General features: G+C 34.5%; 1 protein-coding gene across 3 annotated transcripts in view; it reads left to right on the top strand.

The window, feature by feature from the left end:
* lrrk2 (leucine-rich repeat kinase 2) overlaps window positions 1-18,628 on the top strand; it is a 53,895-nt gene that overhangs the window by 31,855 nt on the left and 3,412 nt on the right. For 2 of the 3 annotated variants that reach the window (XM_069192468.1, XM_069192469.1), the window contains exons 34-50: window positions 629-816; window positions 927-1,081; window positions 1,529-1,675; window positions 2,996-3,187; window positions 3,343-3,489; window positions 3,581-3,693; window positions 7,621-7,811; window positions 8,156-8,316; window positions 9,194-9,364; window positions 9,574-9,674; window positions 12,318-12,512; window positions 13,600-13,793; window positions 13,955-14,027; window positions 15,422-15,606; window positions 15,732-15,884; window positions 17,014-17,225; window positions 18,172-18,252. In XM_069192468.1, the coding sequence (XP_069048569.1) occupies window positions 629-816; window positions 927-1,081; window positions 1,529-1,675; window positions 2,996-3,187; window positions 3,343-3,489; window positions 3,581-3,693; window positions 7,621-7,811; window positions 8,156-8,316; window positions 9,194-9,364; window positions 9,574-9,674; window positions 12,318-12,512; window positions 13,600-13,793; window positions 13,955-14,027; window positions 15,422-15,606; window positions 15,732-15,884; window positions 17,014-17,225; window positions 18,172-18,252 (2,659 nt within the window). The other variant, XM_069192470.1, reaches the window with a different exon arrangement.

Genomic DNA, 18,628 nt, shown 5'->3' on the forward strand with positions numbered 1-18,628 from the left:
ATGTGTGTTTAATGATACAGTAGTTTGTCAGAACAAAACAAAAGTGATTCCTCTACATCTCCACTAACCATTCAATAATGCTCCATCTATTTCTACAGTTAGTCCCCAACCACTCTTTAATACCCCAGTAACAAACACAGCACATACTTAAACACAAGGTCCCCTCCACTTGCTCTGGTCCAATTAATTGCAGATGTGCCCATTTCTATTTCCACCTGAAACAAGTGTAGGTCTGTAACGTTGATAACACAGCAATCATATTTTCTTGATCAGGATTATACTGGACATGAAAGACATAGCATTAAATGGGGATATGTTTGCGTAACAATATGTTTTAATATTGATTATCCTCCTTTATCATCTGCTGGCAAATGGATTCTGTGACTTTGCCATCACATTGTAATGATACACTTATATTGGTAGGTTTTGGTTTAGATTTGCTAAAGTACTATTATACTCATTTAATTAGAATCAAGTGGCATCAGTGTACTTGAGGCCTCTGTATAATGTGGTCTCATTTCTAAGAAGTCGTCTTGTTATTTGTAAGTTATTTAAGTAAAGTTAGCAGAGCTTCTTCATACTGAAATTTGTTTTTTAATCATTTGCTTTTTGCTTGTTTGTTTTAAAGATATTAACTCTAAATGGAGAAGGATTGTCAAAATATCCAAAAGGCATTGTTCAGCGTTCTGTGGTGGAAAACTTCCTTTTTGAAAAAAAGAGTTTCCCCAGAAATTATGTTACTCAATATTTCAAGCTACTTGAGAAGTTTCAGATTGCACTGCCTTTTGGAGAAGATCAGCTTCTTATTCCTAGCAGGTAAACACTAAATGTAGAAAAGATGAGAAAATACAAATAAAACCCTGCAAGAAAGGCATTTACTGGTTCTCATTTTTATTTTGAATTTTGTGTATTTTTGTCTTTTGTAGTTTGGCTGACAGCAGGCCAGTTATTGAACTTCCACACTGTGAAAACTCAGAGATTATTGTCCGGCTTTATGAGATGCCTTATTTTCCCATGGGCTTCTGGTCCAGACTAATCAACCGTTTGCTTGAAGTTTCTATGTTCATGCTTTCTGGAAGAGGTATATCTGTTCTAAATTTTAATCCATTCTGGTTATTTTATCCTGTATTTGCACTTGCTGTATGTCTGTGTGTCCTTCACTGTGAGGTGCATGTTCTGTTTTAAAATAGCACAATTAGCATAAAACTATAGTTAGCCCGATTACATTTTTAAAAAGTTTATAACTTATAACAGGCTGTTCTTAAATTGTTCTGATTTTTTTAAAATGGTTATGTGCTGTTTGTTAAAATTCGTAGAAAATGTTATTGGTTTGAAAATGAAACTTTTCAAGATATGGGAAGAGACATTCCTCATATGCCATCTCTGTTATGTCTTTCATGTTAATACTCCCTGGAGAGTTAGGTCTTTTAAATCAGAATAGTGATTAGTAGTGTACATTAGATCACTAAGGTTCTGTCAGTTCAAAAGATTGTGTAAAACTAATAAGCTGCAACCCTGTCTTTTTCAGAAAGAGCTCTTCGTCCTAATAGGATGTATTGGAGAAAAGGCATATATCTTAACTGGTCTCCAGAAGCTTACTGCTTAGTAGAATCTACCACGATGGATAATGTGCCTGAGAGTTTCGTAAAAATCACAGTTCCATGCTCTCAGAAAGGTAATAGTGAAAAAGAAAATGATGTGTATACACACTTGTTTGTATAGTACAATATATTCAAGCTATGTATTGATATACATTATGTGTGCTCAAATGTTTAATTCAAAAACTTGATACAATTTCTTGAATATGGCTTTTGGTCTGTAAAATACTGACTTACATTCTATCCTATGTGAAGGACTTAAGTAATCTAATACAAACTCCCTACCTCATAGCTAAATAATACCAATTTTCAGTTACTGACCCTCAAGCAATGTAAAAGAAATATAATTGATTTAAAAACTTAAACTGTGTTTTCATTAGTGTGCTTGCCGTTAACTGTTACAGGGAGGAGTGATAATGACTGGATATTGAACATGCTTCCTAAAAACATTTAGGTCCCTGAGCTTACATAACTACATGGGGAGGATAATCTAACATTAAGTAAAGTAAAAAATAAAACTTATTATTAATGTACCAGTTGACAATGCTCTGAATGAAGATGTTGTAATTGTACAAATTGTGTGGGGGAATGTGATTGTATTTTATAACTGCTAACTATAAGAAGTCTGCTCATGCATATTCAGAACAAGCACACTTAAGCCACAGCTTGTGGATATAGTGTGTCGCATATTCAAAATATAAAGAATAGGTTAATTGCATGAGAATAACAGAAAGTTGTCTCTATCAGTAAAAACATAATGTGGTAAAATGTATGTAAACAGTGAATCTTTGGCTTTTGGAAATAAAAAAGTGGTGGCACAGTGTTTAGCATTGGTGTCTTTCAGTTCTGGGACCCTTGGTTCAAAACCAGGTGTGCTATTTGCCTATAGTTTGTATGTTCAAGTGGGTTTCCCCCATGTGCTATCATTTCCTTCCACAGTCCAAAGAAATTCTGGTAGGTTAACTGGCTTCTAGGAAAATTGGACCTGGTAAGACTGTGTGCATGTTGTGTGTGACTGTGACGGTATCCTGTCTTGTAGTAATAATAATAATAATAATAATAATAATAATAATAATAATAATAATAATAATAATAATAATAATAATAATAATTGCTTACACTTATATAGCGCTTTTCTGGACACTCCACTCAAAGCGCTTTACAGGTAATGGGGACTCCCCTCCACCACCACCAGTGTGCAGCATCCACCTCATTGTACTCATTACAGGCCCCATCAGCGACCCTATTTTGGATAAACCGGTTAGAAATGGATGGATAGACAAATTAAATCTGCAATATAACAACCTTGTTAAGTGAAAACGTTTGGTTAAACTGTTAAAAACTGCAGGATAACACTAGTTCATGGACATGTATCCGTGGCGCTTTTGATTTTGCAGGCCGTGTTTTGCTGGGACAGGTCGTAGATCATATTGACTCGCTCCTGGAGGAGTGGTTTCCAGGCCTCCTGACAACAGACATCCATGGCGACGGGGAGACTCTCCTGAAGAAGTGGGCTCTGTACAGCTTTGAGGATGGCCAGGAATGGCGAAGAATATTGCTGGAGGAGCTGTTAGAACAAATGGATAAAGGTCCACTCACATGTTTTACTGTAAAAACTTAACACCTTTTTTCTTTCATTTTACCTTTGAGATTTTATAAATAATGGAATTTTCAAAAAACAGATTTTATTGTTGTTGGGAGAAAAAAAAATAAGTCTAATGTAAATTGATTTTTCTTTTCTTAGAGTGCCTTTTAGTCAACCCTGCGGACCCAAGGTCAACAATTCCCATTTCTCAGATAGCCCCAGACTTGGTTCTTTGTGACTTACCTGCAAACATAATGTTAAACAGTGACCAATTAGAGATGGACCTGACATCTGAGTATCTACTGGGCAAGTACACATGATTTGTTTTCAAAATGTGAACAGGTATTTTGTATAGATGGAATATTAATGAATAATATCTGTGCTTTGTCCCACTAAGGCGATGGAGGATTTGGATCCGTTTATCGTGCTGTATATAAAAATGAAGATGTTGCTGTCAAAATTTTTATCAAGCATGCATCAGAAATGTATCTCCATAGACTGATGAGACAGGTAATAAGGGATTTTTCACTATAAGCTTTATTGTTAGTGTTTAAACGTTTACCACTAGGTGGAGCAAGAGAATAATAAAATACCTGTAAACCCTGTTAGTCTATATAAAATTTCATATACAGTTGTACATAAATGTACAAGCCTCTGTATTTATAGTTATTGCACATTTTATGACAACTTCAGTGCATTGTTGAGTCTAATAGAATGTTTACGTAGCATATTTTGTCCAATGCATTTTTTTTCTGAAATTTCAGCTTATGATTTGTATGACATAAGTTTTCTTCTTAATCATGTGATATTTTAATGGTTTTACAGTTGTTGGTAAAAATAATATACTAAATATATGCATGTCAAATCTAACTTTAGTTTTTCCTAGGGGTATGATTTAAGATGTTTAAGATGGAAACAGCACCTGAATTTATTTGACCCATTCAACAAATTTAAAACTGAGATGTAGAGTAAATGTGGGCAAGAGTCTGAAACTCTGACCTCATTCAGCTGAACTATATCTTAGCTAATATAAGCAAATTACATGATTTATGGAATTCTGACTTTAGCTCTTTACTGCTATATATTTTACAAATAATATTGTCTAAATTCTGTTTATTGTACTATATTATTGTATAACAAGGTACACTCACAGTGCTTAATTTACTCAACAGATTCAAGAATATAAAGAAAACCTTTAATGTTTTTTTCCTAAAAGCTTACATGTTACTGATAAAAAACTAATTCAAAATATAAAATAAAACATTTTGATTAGTACTGTAGAAATCTTAATATTTTACATGATCTTACTGAATTAAATTAGTTTATTCATTGCAATCACTTTGTTTCTGCCTACAGTTCAGTTTGTAATCAAAGTGCACCCGTACCTCTTTTTACGAATGGTCTTTTTATGAAAATGTGTTACTATCTAGCATGTGAATTGTTACCCACATTTTCGAATAACGAAAGCCAACTTCAAAACTATGAAGAAGCGATATTCTTCAGAACATTATAATAATAATTTGGGAAAATTGCAAAACCTCTGCCAAATGTAGAAAGTTATGAAGAAGGCATCATGCGATTCGTTTCGTATTAAGTGTATGCATCACATTCCACTAACTACTATGGGTGAGAGCTAGCACAAAGCCTACAGAGTGGCATGAGAGATGTGTGACACAGTTCACCCTGTCTTGCTTCATGTGTTGTTCACTTTTGTGTGAACTTTTACTTTTCATAAGCATATTTGTGGTTTAGAATTTATTGTAGTTCCTAAAGGTGTTAAGAAAATGAAAATGGTGAGTATGAGGAATTACACAAAAAGTAAATTAAGGGGTTACTGTTTATGTTTACTTATGATGTCTAACTACTGTAGGTAAGCAGTATTTTTATTACTAAAACACAAACCACAGTATGAATGTTAGTTTATTATTGTTACTTTTGTTATTTTTTGGTGAAAAAGTAAAAGTAGGGGTGATATTTTTGGGGTTCGGTACAGATTGTAATTTTTCCTTGTGAAAAATAATATAAATAGCACTTTCTTTTTACAACGTTTTACTATACTGAAGGGTTTCTGGGAACAAATTATTTTTGTAAAAATAGGTATGGGAGTATAAACTTATAATTTACAAAACTGGTTTGTTTAAACATGTATTTTTTATAAGAACAAATCTAGAATATTTGTAAATAGATCACACAACTGGTCATTGATTTTAGGAAAAAGGGAACATCCCACCAACCTACTTTAATTACAGTCAGACTGTAGAAATTGTCAATGACTACAAGTACCAAGGACTAAGCATAGACAAAAAACCTGAGAGGGAACAAATGTTGTGGTACTATTTAAAATAAAAAAGCCAACTGAGACTCTATGGAAATTAGATATTTTTAAACTAGCTTTTTAAAGTAGATAGAACTATTTAATCACTTACCTAGTCATTTATTGAAAGTGTCTTAATATACAGTTTTACTTGCTGGCAATATCTGTACTGTTAATTGTAGTAGGTTGGGGAAATTAGTGAAAGTAAGTAGCAAAATAATTGGAGTCAAATCAAATCAACTTACAGTAAATAAAGTCAGCAAACAGAGGCTTGTAAAGAAATTCAAGAGATTCACGGAGTGTGTGTCTCACACCCTTCATTGTGAATTAACACTACTCCCATTTGGCAGATGTCTCTTTGGCCCTAGGTACAAAAGTAATACATTCAGGAAATCTTCTATTCACACTACAATATCTCTGTCAAACAATATAAAGTAAGTTTCTTATCTCCTATAACACTGTTTTATGTCTTCCCTGTGGTAATGCTTGTTTGTCTATGTATTGCTGTAATGGATTGTGCCATAAAACAAATTTCCCCCAGAGCATAATAAAGCTTGAATATATTCCAATGAAGCAGCCAGCCTACCTTTAAATATATAAAGATTATGGTTTGGGTGAAAAGCAGCATTGTTGTGTCACCTGATGGCAGACAGCTAAAGTAGCAGGCATTTGCTAAACAAAACATAATCTTTTAGATTAGAGATTATTGGAAGGTGAATGTCATAATTGTTAGAAAAAATGTATTTTGGAAGTGTGGGTCACACATGCAGTCAGGTACTGATACTTACAGTAGAACTACAGAATTGTCCTAATTGAGGAATGAAGTACAGTTTTGCCCTTCTTTTCAGCTGGCACTTGAATTTAAGTAAATTCAAGGATTCATTTATTATGTTATTAATCTTAACACCTTTATTAGGTTTTAGGTGTTTTAGGGTTTATTCTGTTGTTCAGGTGAAGCAAACCCTTTACTATGGTCTGACTCAATGTCAAGTTACAATCTTTTAGGTGTCTTTGTCGGTAGTAAATACTGAATCTGTTAGTTTAAAAAGACAACAATATTATACAAATGTAAAAACAACATCACTGAACTGAAGAGCTCCAATTAAGGACAATCCTATCTGTAGGTCCTGTGTTGGCAGATTCTTTGTCTTTGAAATTTAAGATGATGGAGTCTACAGTAATTCATACTAGGCCTTATGATTGCTTCTGTAGAACATAAAGCCCCTTAGACCTTGTAGCTTCAGTTCTGAAAGTCAGAAGATGTTTTTTGCACTCAAGTGTGTTTTCTTTATTTCTCAAGATGTGACGTATTTGGCAGGTTCTTGTGTGTATTCATAGGAAAGGCAGTGTGATGGCAGTGAAGTTCTAACAAGAGCTGAGAAGTTTTGTGCCGCTGCTCGTACTTGTGTCAGACAAGAAAAAGAGAGTCTGTAGCTAGAGAATCAATTCAAGAATATTGTTATTTTGGTGTCTGGTGCCTCCTTTCAGTTTGCATATAATATTTTACTAGTAATCACAGTATTCTCTTAAATTAGCTTATGATTTTTAATATGCATGTTCTGAAGTATTATTGAATGAATATATATATGTCTAATTTATTTATTGTCAGTATTATTGTCATTGTCATTCTTCATAAATTAAGCACTGGAAGCATCCAAATAGTTTCCTAACTACTGAAATATCCCACAAATGACTTCACAATTTTGCAACAGCAATAAGTAATTATAAGTAATTGGATTTGGTTTATCTCCAAGTACAGCAAAGAGGAAGTATTTGTTCTTTACACACCCTTAATCAAAGATAAAGAAAATGTAAGACATTTGCAGTACCAAGGCCTTATTTTAGGTAAAATACAATTGTTTAATTACAATTTTGACTTTTAGAGTACTGCTTTCAAGTATTTAGTATTTTAAGTGCACATTAAATCCTCATATAACTAACATAACCTTTCAGTTGATCAGTGTATGATTCTAATACTTATTACATTTTACAAATTAAGTCAATATTTTTAAAGGAGTGTCTCATTGTGCTACTATGTACATATTAAGAAGCATCAATAGTCATTTTACTTTTGCACTCCCATCATTCTAATAAGCATTTTTCCCTCCTTTTCATGTTGCAAGGAACTGGCAGTGCTAAGTCATCTCCATCACCCCAGCCTCATTTCCCTGTTGGCTGCTGGAACTCAGCCACGAATGCTGGTCATGGAGTTGGCACCCAGGGGTTCACTTGACTGCCTTTTTGAGCAGAAAAATGGGATTCTCAACAGAAAGCTGCAACACAGGATAGCTCTGCATGTCGCAGATGGATTAAGGCAAAGATATTCCCTCTGCTTTTTTATATTATCATCTGGAAGAAGCTAGAAATTCTAAAAAAACACATACATTTTTCTAGTATGTTCAGTCTAAAAATGTTTTTTAATAAAAACAGCAATGGAGTTATTAGAATGAATGTCACTGTGAACTAGAAAATGGTGATTTACAGTAGAATGCAGAGTGAATATTAGAAAAAAAATTTGAAAAGATTATTACTCAGCTACGTTAAATGATGTATTGTATTAAGTCATTGTTGATTACTGTACTACAATATGATTATGAAAATATATATGAAATTTTAACATCTTAATGATAATGATTATGACAAGTATTATTTTGGCAGGTATCTTCATTTTTCTATGGTTGTTTACCGGGACCTGAAGCCACACAATGTCCTCCTCTTTAATCTAAAGACAGATTCTGACATCATTGCAAAAATAGCGGATTATGGGATAGCACAGTACTGCTGTAGCATGGGAATCAAAACGTCCGAAGGAACACCTGGTAAAATCTGGTTATTTTTTTCTTATTGTTTAATCACACCCGCTGTTTTAAACTAATAGATCTCTAAGGTTGCAAGAAAAGACATTATACTATACATATACATGCTGCTTGTTTTTACACCAGCAAGCATACCATACATAAGTAAGCATACAAGTTCAAGTTCATGTTTATTTGTCATTCCAGCCATGTACAAGTATACAGTGGAACGAAATATCGTTCCTCCTTGGCCACGGTGCAAATACAGACAGGACACTGGCATAGACATTGTAGACAGGAGACACAGAGTGCAAAGTGCAGATGGTGAAAATTACAAGGTAAATACATAATACAACATACACAACACACTGGGGAGATTTAAACCCTGTTTCTGGAATTGGGGCGGGTGCAAGTAGATTTCAGGGTGTTGAGGAGCCTGACAGCCTGCAGGAAGAAGCAGTTACATACAGTAGTCTGGTGGAGCTAGCCCGTACACTGCCATATCTTTTCCCAGATAGTAGGAGGACAAAGAGTTTAGGGGAGGGGTGGCAGGGGTCATCTACTATACTGGAGGCCCTGTGTAAGCAGCGTTTATGATAGGTGACGGAAATGGAAGGGAAAGAGGCTCCAATGATCGTTTTAGCTGTTTCCACAATTCATCCGGTCTGAAGCGTTGCAATTCCCAAACCAAACAGTGATACTGTACACCCGGCCAAGGTCCTCTCAGTGGTGCTTCTGTAGTAAGTGGTTGGGGGAAGGTTTGCCCTTCTCGGTGACCACAAGAAATAGAGACGCTGCTGTGGTTTCTTGGCTAGGGAGGTGGTATTGAAAGACCAAGTGAGGTCATCTGTCCCTCAATACATTGCACATTTAATCTTTAATGGCTTCTGTTGATTTTTAGGATTTCGAGCCCCTGAAGTTGCTCGAGGAAATGTAATCTACAATCAACAGGCTGATATCTATTCCTTTGGTCTGCTTCTTTATGACCTTCTAACTGGTGGTGAGCGTATCACAGATGGGATGAAGTTTCCCAGTGAATTTGATGAGATAGCTGTGCAAGGAAAACTGCCAGGTAATTTACAGAAACTGAAAATGAAAAAAAAGACTTGTTCTCTCTGTTATTGGTGAAACTCTGCATTATTTTTACATTATTTTAAGAGCTGGAGGACTCAGTATCATTGATGAAATGCTCTTGCCCAAAAATGAAAACAAAATCTAAAAGATTTAAAATGCTTGATTCAGAAACAAAAAGAAGAAACATCAGTTCTTTTTATGCTTTAGATCCGGTGAAACACTACAACTGTTCTCCATGGCCTGGGTTTGAGAGTTTGATGAAGCACTGCTTAAAAGAAAATCCAGAAGACAGGCCTACTTCATCACAGGTAGGGATAGTTCATGCTGCAATCCAGAAACAGACAGTAATATGACAGAGAAAATGAAATAAACAGCTTAAATATTTGATATCTCATGTTAATGTCCTCTGTTAATGTCCATTTTTTATGTTTATGATGTTCCATATACAGTATTGTGATAAGGCTTAAATGTTACTGTCCCTAAATGTAGATACAGTACACTGTTTCTCTAAGAAATGTAAAAACAGTTAGCAAACAAGAGGAAGCCATTCATTTGGCCTGTTTGGTCATTAAATAATTGATCAAAGCATGTTGTTCATATACTTCTTGAAAGCACCAGAGTTGTTGGGTTAAAACCTGGAACAGTTTTAGCTCTTTTAAAAGCCACATTCCACAACTCAAAATGTAAGTCCTACTCTGTTCTGTTATCACTAATTTATATTTTCACATAACTGAAATCACATAATTGTAGCCTAAATTTCTGTTTTTCCTTCATATAAAGACCTTTTTATTGTACAGAATGTGTGCAGTTCTTTTGCACTTTCTCTTTTTCTGGTAGTGGTATAGTCCCTATATGTCCAGCATCAAGCATCCACAGAATAGTTGGTGTGATTCTGTAAAAAACATAAAGAACTTATTGAAAGTTTTCTAAAGAGCCCCTTAGAGAAAAAAATGTATTATAGGTATATTTTATTAAATTTACTAAAAATATTGTAATTAAGGAAGATTACTTAATAATAGGCCCATTACACAGAGTGAAAGTGTGCTTGTGAGTAAAGTAGTAGAAATAGAAAGTAAAGATCAGTAATTTCCCACTTTTCTCTAATGAAACTGGACACATATTTTTAAAGGCAAGTCTTGTCCACCTATCATATTACTCTTCGTTGGATAAGTAACAAAAATAAAGTGTAAGAGACAGTACTTTGACAAACATAACATTAGTAAAATGTAATGCACACTGTACATGGGAGAGATGAGGTTACAAATAAATTTAGCAGCAGGGGCTGCACAAGCACAAAAAGGTAGAGATTTGGTCATACAAATTCATGTCTCATTTATGAGTATAAAATAATTGTCACTAAATAGAAAACAGTCCTTAAAATATTTAAAGTTTATGTTAACACATTAGTTTAGATTTTTAGACAATATGAGGAAGATCCTGAAAAAAATAATCAGTTTTTATTTATAGTGAAATACACACAGGTCAAATAAAAGAAAGTTAGTAATTGGGCCTCATTTTGAGTTGAGAGTTTTGGTCAAAACAAGAGAATTTTAAAAAGAGTAACATGACTAATTTCTGGACTCAAAAGTGTGTTAGACAAAGGCAGGTAAAAATGCTAAAGATCTCCTGTGACCAGCAAAATAAGATTCAACTGTCAAAGGGGCTTGCTAAACTTTTTGTTGAAAGCCTGATAGTTCCTAAATGAGCAAAAAGTGTGGAATGGTATTCTCTCATTTGTAACTGTGGTTTTATGCCTTCATTACCTCTAAATTCTTACTGCTTGCTAAAGGTGTTTTTAAAGATGTAAAGAATTATATAGATTTAGATTTCAAGGTGGCATAAAGTGTAACTTATTTCTTCAATGATGAAGTAGAAACATTTAGCTACTTAAAATGACAAAATTAATATCAGTAAGTGAACATTATAAATAATTAATATTGGTTGGTTGGTAGAACTTAAAAACTCTGTTTAAAATTTGGGGATTTAGCTGATTATGTTCCTTACTTTAAATAAGTTATGCAGTGTTTGAATAATTTTGAAAATTGTCAGAAAAACCCATATTTATTTAAGTGAAGTCTAATTATCATCCTGAAGTCAAAGCAGATTTGCCTACAGTATGTCATTTTTTGCCTCTTTACAACCCATTTTACATACTGCCATTAACAAGTTTAGTTTCTAAGGATAATAAAAGGTCACTTCTCACTGTTTAGCTGTGTCCAACTCTATTGGTTTAATTTTCTGTTAATGTGTTGTTTCATTTGTAAACCTGAAATATTTCAAATTGTTTATGTGCTGAAATACTATTTTCTCAATGTGTTGATTATTTATAAATATGCATCTATTAAATCCTTGCACAAATCCTTGCACAAGCATAGCTTCTGTGGTTTTCATATCTGTCAGGAAAATAATGTTTTATGGTGGAGTCCTCGGTTTCATGGCACTTACAGTATCAGTAGATAAATCAGTAGAGCCCTTTTTGTACATATTGACATTGCAGCAGATCTAATACCAAAACAACATTTGTTACACGGCTCCCACTTGTTATGCAAAATACTTATTTGGTAAGGTTTCCATCACTTGAGCTGGCTCCAAGAAATTAGCATTTAGGTTTAAGTGTCTGAATTTAGTGTACAGTAAATATCCTTTCTCTGCTTTGCCTGCATGCTTTAGAGCTTCATGCGGAGCTCTGCAGCTAGACTATGGTGTGATAACAAAGAACTGCATTTCAAACTACGTGTTTTCTTTTTTTCATGGCAGGAGTTAATTGGTTCTTCAGAAGTTCTTTTGTTTTATTGTCACAGAGAATATAAAGTTACTTTGTGTTTTCTCAACTTGTATTTAGGTGTTTCCTGGCCCCCAAACATCTACAGTTAAAAATAATAATAAATGTGCTTTATGCTGAAAGCTGACCTGAAACACAATCCCCCCTCACTAACATATTTCTGTTATAGGTGTTTGAAAGGTTGAGCTCTGGGGAGCTGCTGTGCTTGATGAGAGAAGTCCCCATACCTGGTGCTGTGAACGCTGAATGCTTTGGGGTTTCGAGTCAGTCTAAGAAACCAAGAGTGTGGATCGGCAGTGGCAGCAGCAGGAGAACAGGCCAGGTTGGAGTTCTGGATTTAGAGACCGGAAAATATGTTCCTCAGGTACAAGTTAAAACACTTTGACCTTTATTCCAACTTAAAAATCTGTTTAATCAGCATCCTTTCAATAATCCATTGAAGTGGCTTCTCTTGAAATGTGCCTAAAAGGTGCTTTATTTTATTTTGTACATCAGACTTGAGTCAGATTAACTGTCTATCAGTAGATATAATTTTATTATATATATAGTTAAAGTTAAATTAAAATAGTCAAAACAGATGCACCTCTTTATTAACCCATTTTACCTGACATTAACAGAAGTTTTGTTTCTAATGATAATTAAAGGAGCGTCTCACTTTATACTGTAGCTCCTTTGTCTCTGTTGGTTTAATTGCCTGTTGACCTGGAACAAAAAACATGAACTATTTTGAATCGGAGAAATACCGAAATATTGACTTCATCAGTGTGTATACTATTTGTTATCATGTAAAAATCAAAGTGAGTTGGTTGGACCACAGTGTAATTAGGTGTGTCATAGCAAAGATGGTGAATACTTATTTTGTTTTACATTTATAGTTTAGGGGGATTTATAGAATTTTATAGTGTGCTGTGTCAATAAGTGGACACAAAACCCCCCAATTTAATACATTAAGATTCCATACCGTAATGGAATAAAATATGGAATAAAATAGAAAATCCAAGTGAGGTAAATATTTGTGGTAACCACTGGAACTAATAGAAGCCAAATCCAATTTGAACTTGTTTTATTTTTTATATACAGATGCATAATGTAAAACTCATTTTTAAAATCCTCATTAATGAGGTTGAAAATGTGTTATCTTTAATGAGAAAAGGTTCTTTCATTTTTTTCTGGTTATTTTCTTATAAGTCATGTCTGTTTGGATAAAAATTTATTTAACACTTAAAACTCATCAATAGTGGTATGTTTATTAAATTTACTGTACAGTATGTCACATAGAAAATAGCCATTTAAAATGTTTGCAAGTTTCAACTCTGAACCTATATATTTTAAACGCAGAATGTGTTATGTCCTAAAAGATTTCTGGACAAAATACAGCATTACTCTATTGTACAGGAAATTTAAGGAGAGTATTGACAGTATTTTTAATCCTGTTCCCTTTTCTCTTCAAGGATGTTGACAACAGCCCAGTGTTATGTCTTACAATGGTGTGCTTCCCAGGGGAAAAGGATGAATGGGTTGTTGCTGGTACACAGTCTGGAAAACTTCTAGTCATCAACACAGAGGACACAGCATCTAAACACACACTGCAGAACATGACTGATGCAGTCACCTGTTTGTTCTTGCACTCTTATCCAAAACATAGGTAATCAGCCAAGGAGTGATAGGGGATTAATAACAGCAGTTTCTTTTCTTTCAACCATTTTCTCTCTTACAGTTGTACAATCATTATATTTATGTTTATGATATTTTGCATTGAAGAAAATCTGTATTAAAAAAATCAAATTGTGAACTTTCTGTATTTAGCAAAGAGAAGAATTTTCTGTTAGTGGGAACAGCAGATGGAGCCCTCTCAGTTTTTGAAGACACAGCAATCAAGGTAAAACAGCAGTAAAATGATGAGAACATATTTAAAATACAAAACGTAGTCAGACTGGGAATTTATGTTCCCTGCTAATGTTTAGAATGCTTAATCAAAGTCAAAGTGGATCATTTGCAAATAAAATGCATTTATGTTTTAGTTATTACTAACATCCAGGATAGTGTGCTATTCCTGTTAATGAAATGTTACAGTATTTGACAAAAACATCCAGAAAAAAAGTGCTAGAACAATGTTTAAGTCATGAGTTACAACACACACTAGAGTTCAGTTTCTTTGGGTAACCTCATACCTAAGAGAAATATCCCAGTAGTTATCATGGCTTTGGCATTACATGTAGTAGTCTGTATCTGATCATTTGTCTGATAAAGGTGACTTTGTTTGAAATTATATAAAATAGGGATGAGTAAAATAAAATTAAATAGCCCACATTTTTTAATTCAAATATAATATGACTAATAGTAATTTTGTGCATATGTATAATGTTTTTTTTAATTCCAAAGAATTTTTCAAAGACAGGAGAAGACCACTTTATTCATCAATGAGGTGCAGCACCCTCCTGGGTGCTATTAAGCACTAGCAGTCCCACTGCACAGTGGAACAGCTGAAGACATGAGAAACTGCTTCACAAACTGAAATAAAATGGAACATTAGGAAGGGCATATTGTACAAGCCCAGAATTAAGGTTATTCAGCGTGCCAGGGTTAACACCCCTAATTTCCTGTATGTTCCCATAGGATCTTTAATGTACATACAGGTACAGTAATCAGGACCTTAGTTTAACCTCATTAGAAGAATGGCACCTCCTACAGTCATCTGTCCTCAGTCACAGTACTGGTACATTGGTTTGTTAAATATAGTCCTGATGGAAGAGTACCACCTACTGGTCGACCAACACTTGACATTGCAATCTGGTTTTCTTGGAGGTATCCTATCCTAGTACTGATTAGGCTGAGCCTTGCTTAGGTTCTAAGATCTGATGAGGTTAGGCTTCTCTCTGAAATGTTTACTGGATATATTACTTCGGTTTTAATGAATATGTTAATTGATACAACTTTAAAAAAATAAGAACAGATTTCTAGGCCATTGTCAGCATTCTGATAATATACTGTATTAAATGGAAGTGTCTTACAGCAGCCCAATCCAAAGCTGTTTAGCTATAATTATGTCACCAGACTGAAGTATTGCAAAATCCAAAAGATAAATACCAAATATTTATGGTGACAAAATCATTTATTAGAAAACATGCATATTATCGTAAAGAATCCCATCCTCTGTAACAATGAATTTGTATTATCCTTGTACATGTATACAGCAGTTATAGTTATTCTAGCTTCTTCAATACGTTTTTACTACTTGATACTCTAAGGTGTATTAAATATGCTTTTTTACAGAGCGAAAATGGAAAGCCTCAGAAAATTCTGCAGATAGGTAACATCAACACTCCTTTAGTATGTTTGAGTGAGTCTGCATATTCACAAGATAAAAACACCATCTGGGCAGGCTGTGGAACAAAAGTTGTGTCATTGACCAAAGATTATGATATCTGGAAAACCATAGACATCAAGCCAAACTATCAGTGAGTTATCATATTTAATGTGTCTCACTTTTTTAATTCTTGTTTTTTGTCATTTAATATTTATTGCTATAGATTACGGGATTCTCCTGCTATATTTTGAAATTTTTATGTGTCTCATTTTTAAGGCTACAGCAGAGATCATGTAGTGAAACAAACATAATACGAATGGCAGTTGATAAATACATCTACTTAACAAAGAAGGAGAGTCATGTGGTGGAAATATGGGACAAGAAGACTGAAAGGATGACTGAACTTATCGACTGTTCACATTTTCTGAAGTAAGAACCTGATCTTTTGCTTTTCATCTTTCCCATTATTGTTGTATATACCATTTGTGACCTATAATTTGTGGCTTTCGACTTATAGTAATGTTTTGCGGCACAGTTATATAAATATGACAACTGTGCAACAAAGACAAACTACATGTGGGACTCAAGAATCAATCAATTCAATAATAGAATCAATTGTACTTCTTTTCTTAGAAGACCAGAACGGTTAGTAAGAAAATTAGAACAGTTACAAATGAGAGGAGGTTATTTGGCATTTCTAGCCATTCCTTGTTCCATACTCCTGCAACCCTTAATGTTAAGAATAGTCTCTTCATTTTCCTATATACTAAGTAATTATAAGTTTGTTATGAAATATCCCAGAGTGTCCATCTCCTCAGCCCATTTGTCACCCTATTTCATACATGGAAGTTTTTTTCTATAAAAAGAAGTTACTAGTACCTGTGCACAATTGGACTTTAACAGATTCCGAGTTATATACATCCTCGGTATTTTTCCACATCACATCATGTGATGGGTCACACTGGCCTAGGGCCTGTCCTAGGAAGTATTAAGTACAAGGCAGGATACAAACTGGACTAGATGTCAGTCCACTGCAGAGTACAAATAGATACAAACACACATACTCCCACCAGGGCCAATTTTACAGAAACCAATTAACCTATCCCATCATGTCTTTGGACTCTGGGAGGAAACTGGATAACCAGGAGGAAATCTGTACAAACATGAGAAGAACATACAGTACAAACAGCATGCAGTAGCACTATAGGAGTTGGACCCAAGGCCCCAGCACTGCGAGGCACCAATGCTAACCACTGCATCATTTTGTCTTTCATGTGGCCCGTTGAACACATTTTTATCTAGTCTGAAGGTTCCCATCATGTTGTGCGCACAAACTCTGAATGGGGCTTGTTATCTTACCCCCAAAGTTCTATCAGTTCCATATTGCAGTGCAGGTCATCTGTTTCTTGCTTACTGTAGGTTCATGCATCTTATAAACAAGGAGTACAAACACTCCATGGACATCATTAAAAGTGGGTGTTTTGTATTCTTATTTTATTTCAAATGATGTGTCTTATGTACCACTAAATTTTACAATGGGTTATCTTTTTTCTGTCAGACAAGGATCAACTAAAAGACCTCATAAGAAATTCACTGCTAAAGATCTGTTTTCTGTAAGAGTGAAAACACTGTTGCTACAGCAAAACATCACTTTGTGGATTGGAACGAGGGGAGGACATATGATTCTTGTGGACCTATCCACACGCCAGCCTATCAGAGTGATTCCTGACTTATGTGAATCTATAAGAAGCATGGCAATAGCTCAGATTGGTATGTGATTAGACATTTTATCTAAATTATTATCTTCACCACAATTCAGCATAATGGCTTCCTCTACTACTGTTTACATGTCTGTATATTACTGTTCTCATATTCTGTGATAAAAAACCCAAACGCAAAGACAGTTCTTCAGATTTTGTCTTTTCAGACCCAGATGAGTAAGAATAAGAATATTTTATTTATAAAATGCCTTTCAAAACTGAATGATGCTGTACTTAGTGACAAAGAAAAAGACTAAAAAAGTACAAGACAAAGAAATAAACAAGAGCATACATGCTCATAGAGATAGAATGTAGGTAAAACAGACAAAGGCCTTGGTTAAAAAGGTAATTTGGTGATCTGAAGAAAGTAAAAAAATTGTCTTTCTAAGAGTCAGAGGAAGGGCATTCCATAACACAATGGAATAAAAGTCAGAGATTTAGTCCTAGGTACAGTGAGCAAAGGATCAGTCTCAGCTGAACGGAGGCAACGGAAGTGTAAACATAGTTAAGGAGTTCAGAATTATGCAGTATGATGGAGCCAGATTATTTAGAGCCTTGAAAGTCAGTTATGATGTTATATTGAATTTGTGACCTTATAGGCAAATAATGTAGAGAGCTAAGTGTTGGAGTGATGTGCTGCCAAGGTCTAAAGTTATAATACTGTACTTTACTCCACTTCTAAGATTTGGTGTTTCTCATTGCTTCCAGTAAGGTGTTTTATCTTGCTGTTGCTGAAAGTTGGAAATCTCAGTGTCTTACTGTAGATGCATGACTCGTTTTCTTCCTTGAAATAACCCATCTACTATCTATGGCAGTCCATCATAGAGCACATGCAGACACAAACACACTAATACTCATTTCAGGGCCAATTTTCCCAATTTGTATTATTAATGTATTTAGAATGGAATATTTCAAAAGTATTGCCAAAATTAACAAAGCTTTCTTATTTTCCACAGATAAGATGAATCCCAGAAGCATAGTGTTAGTTTTGGGAAGACCTTATGAAACATCTCCAGCACAATTCAAGTATCAACACGGTAAGAAAACCAAAACTTCTTTGGAACTTAATTGTTTAGAACATACAGATATAAGAAAGATTTCAATGTAGAATGATCTTAAAATGTTATCATGCAATTTTTGCCTCAGACATTGGCTGGGAAGCCCATTTCAAATACCCAGAACTCTTTGTGTAAAGAAGCATTCCTTATTCTCTATGGATTTTCTTTGCCAATGAGTTTGTATTTCTAAGTCGGAAGAAGTCAAGTAGCCTCTTAGGTTCACCCCATCTATATCACTTTGAACTTCATATACTTGGATCAAAACTCCTCTCAATCTCCTTGTTCAGAGTGAAGGGATTCAAGTCCTGTAACCTGAATAAATCCCCTAAAACCAGGAAGATTTGGATCCCTGATG

Source organism: Lepisosteus oculatus, chromosome 7 (genome assembly GCF_040954835.1).
Source record: "Lepisosteus oculatus isolate fLepOcu1 chromosome 7, fLepOcu1.hap2, whole genome shotgun sequence".
Classification (NCBI taxonomy): Eukaryota; Metazoa; Chordata; class Actinopteri; order Semionotiformes; family Lepisosteidae; genus Lepisosteus; species Lepisosteus oculatus.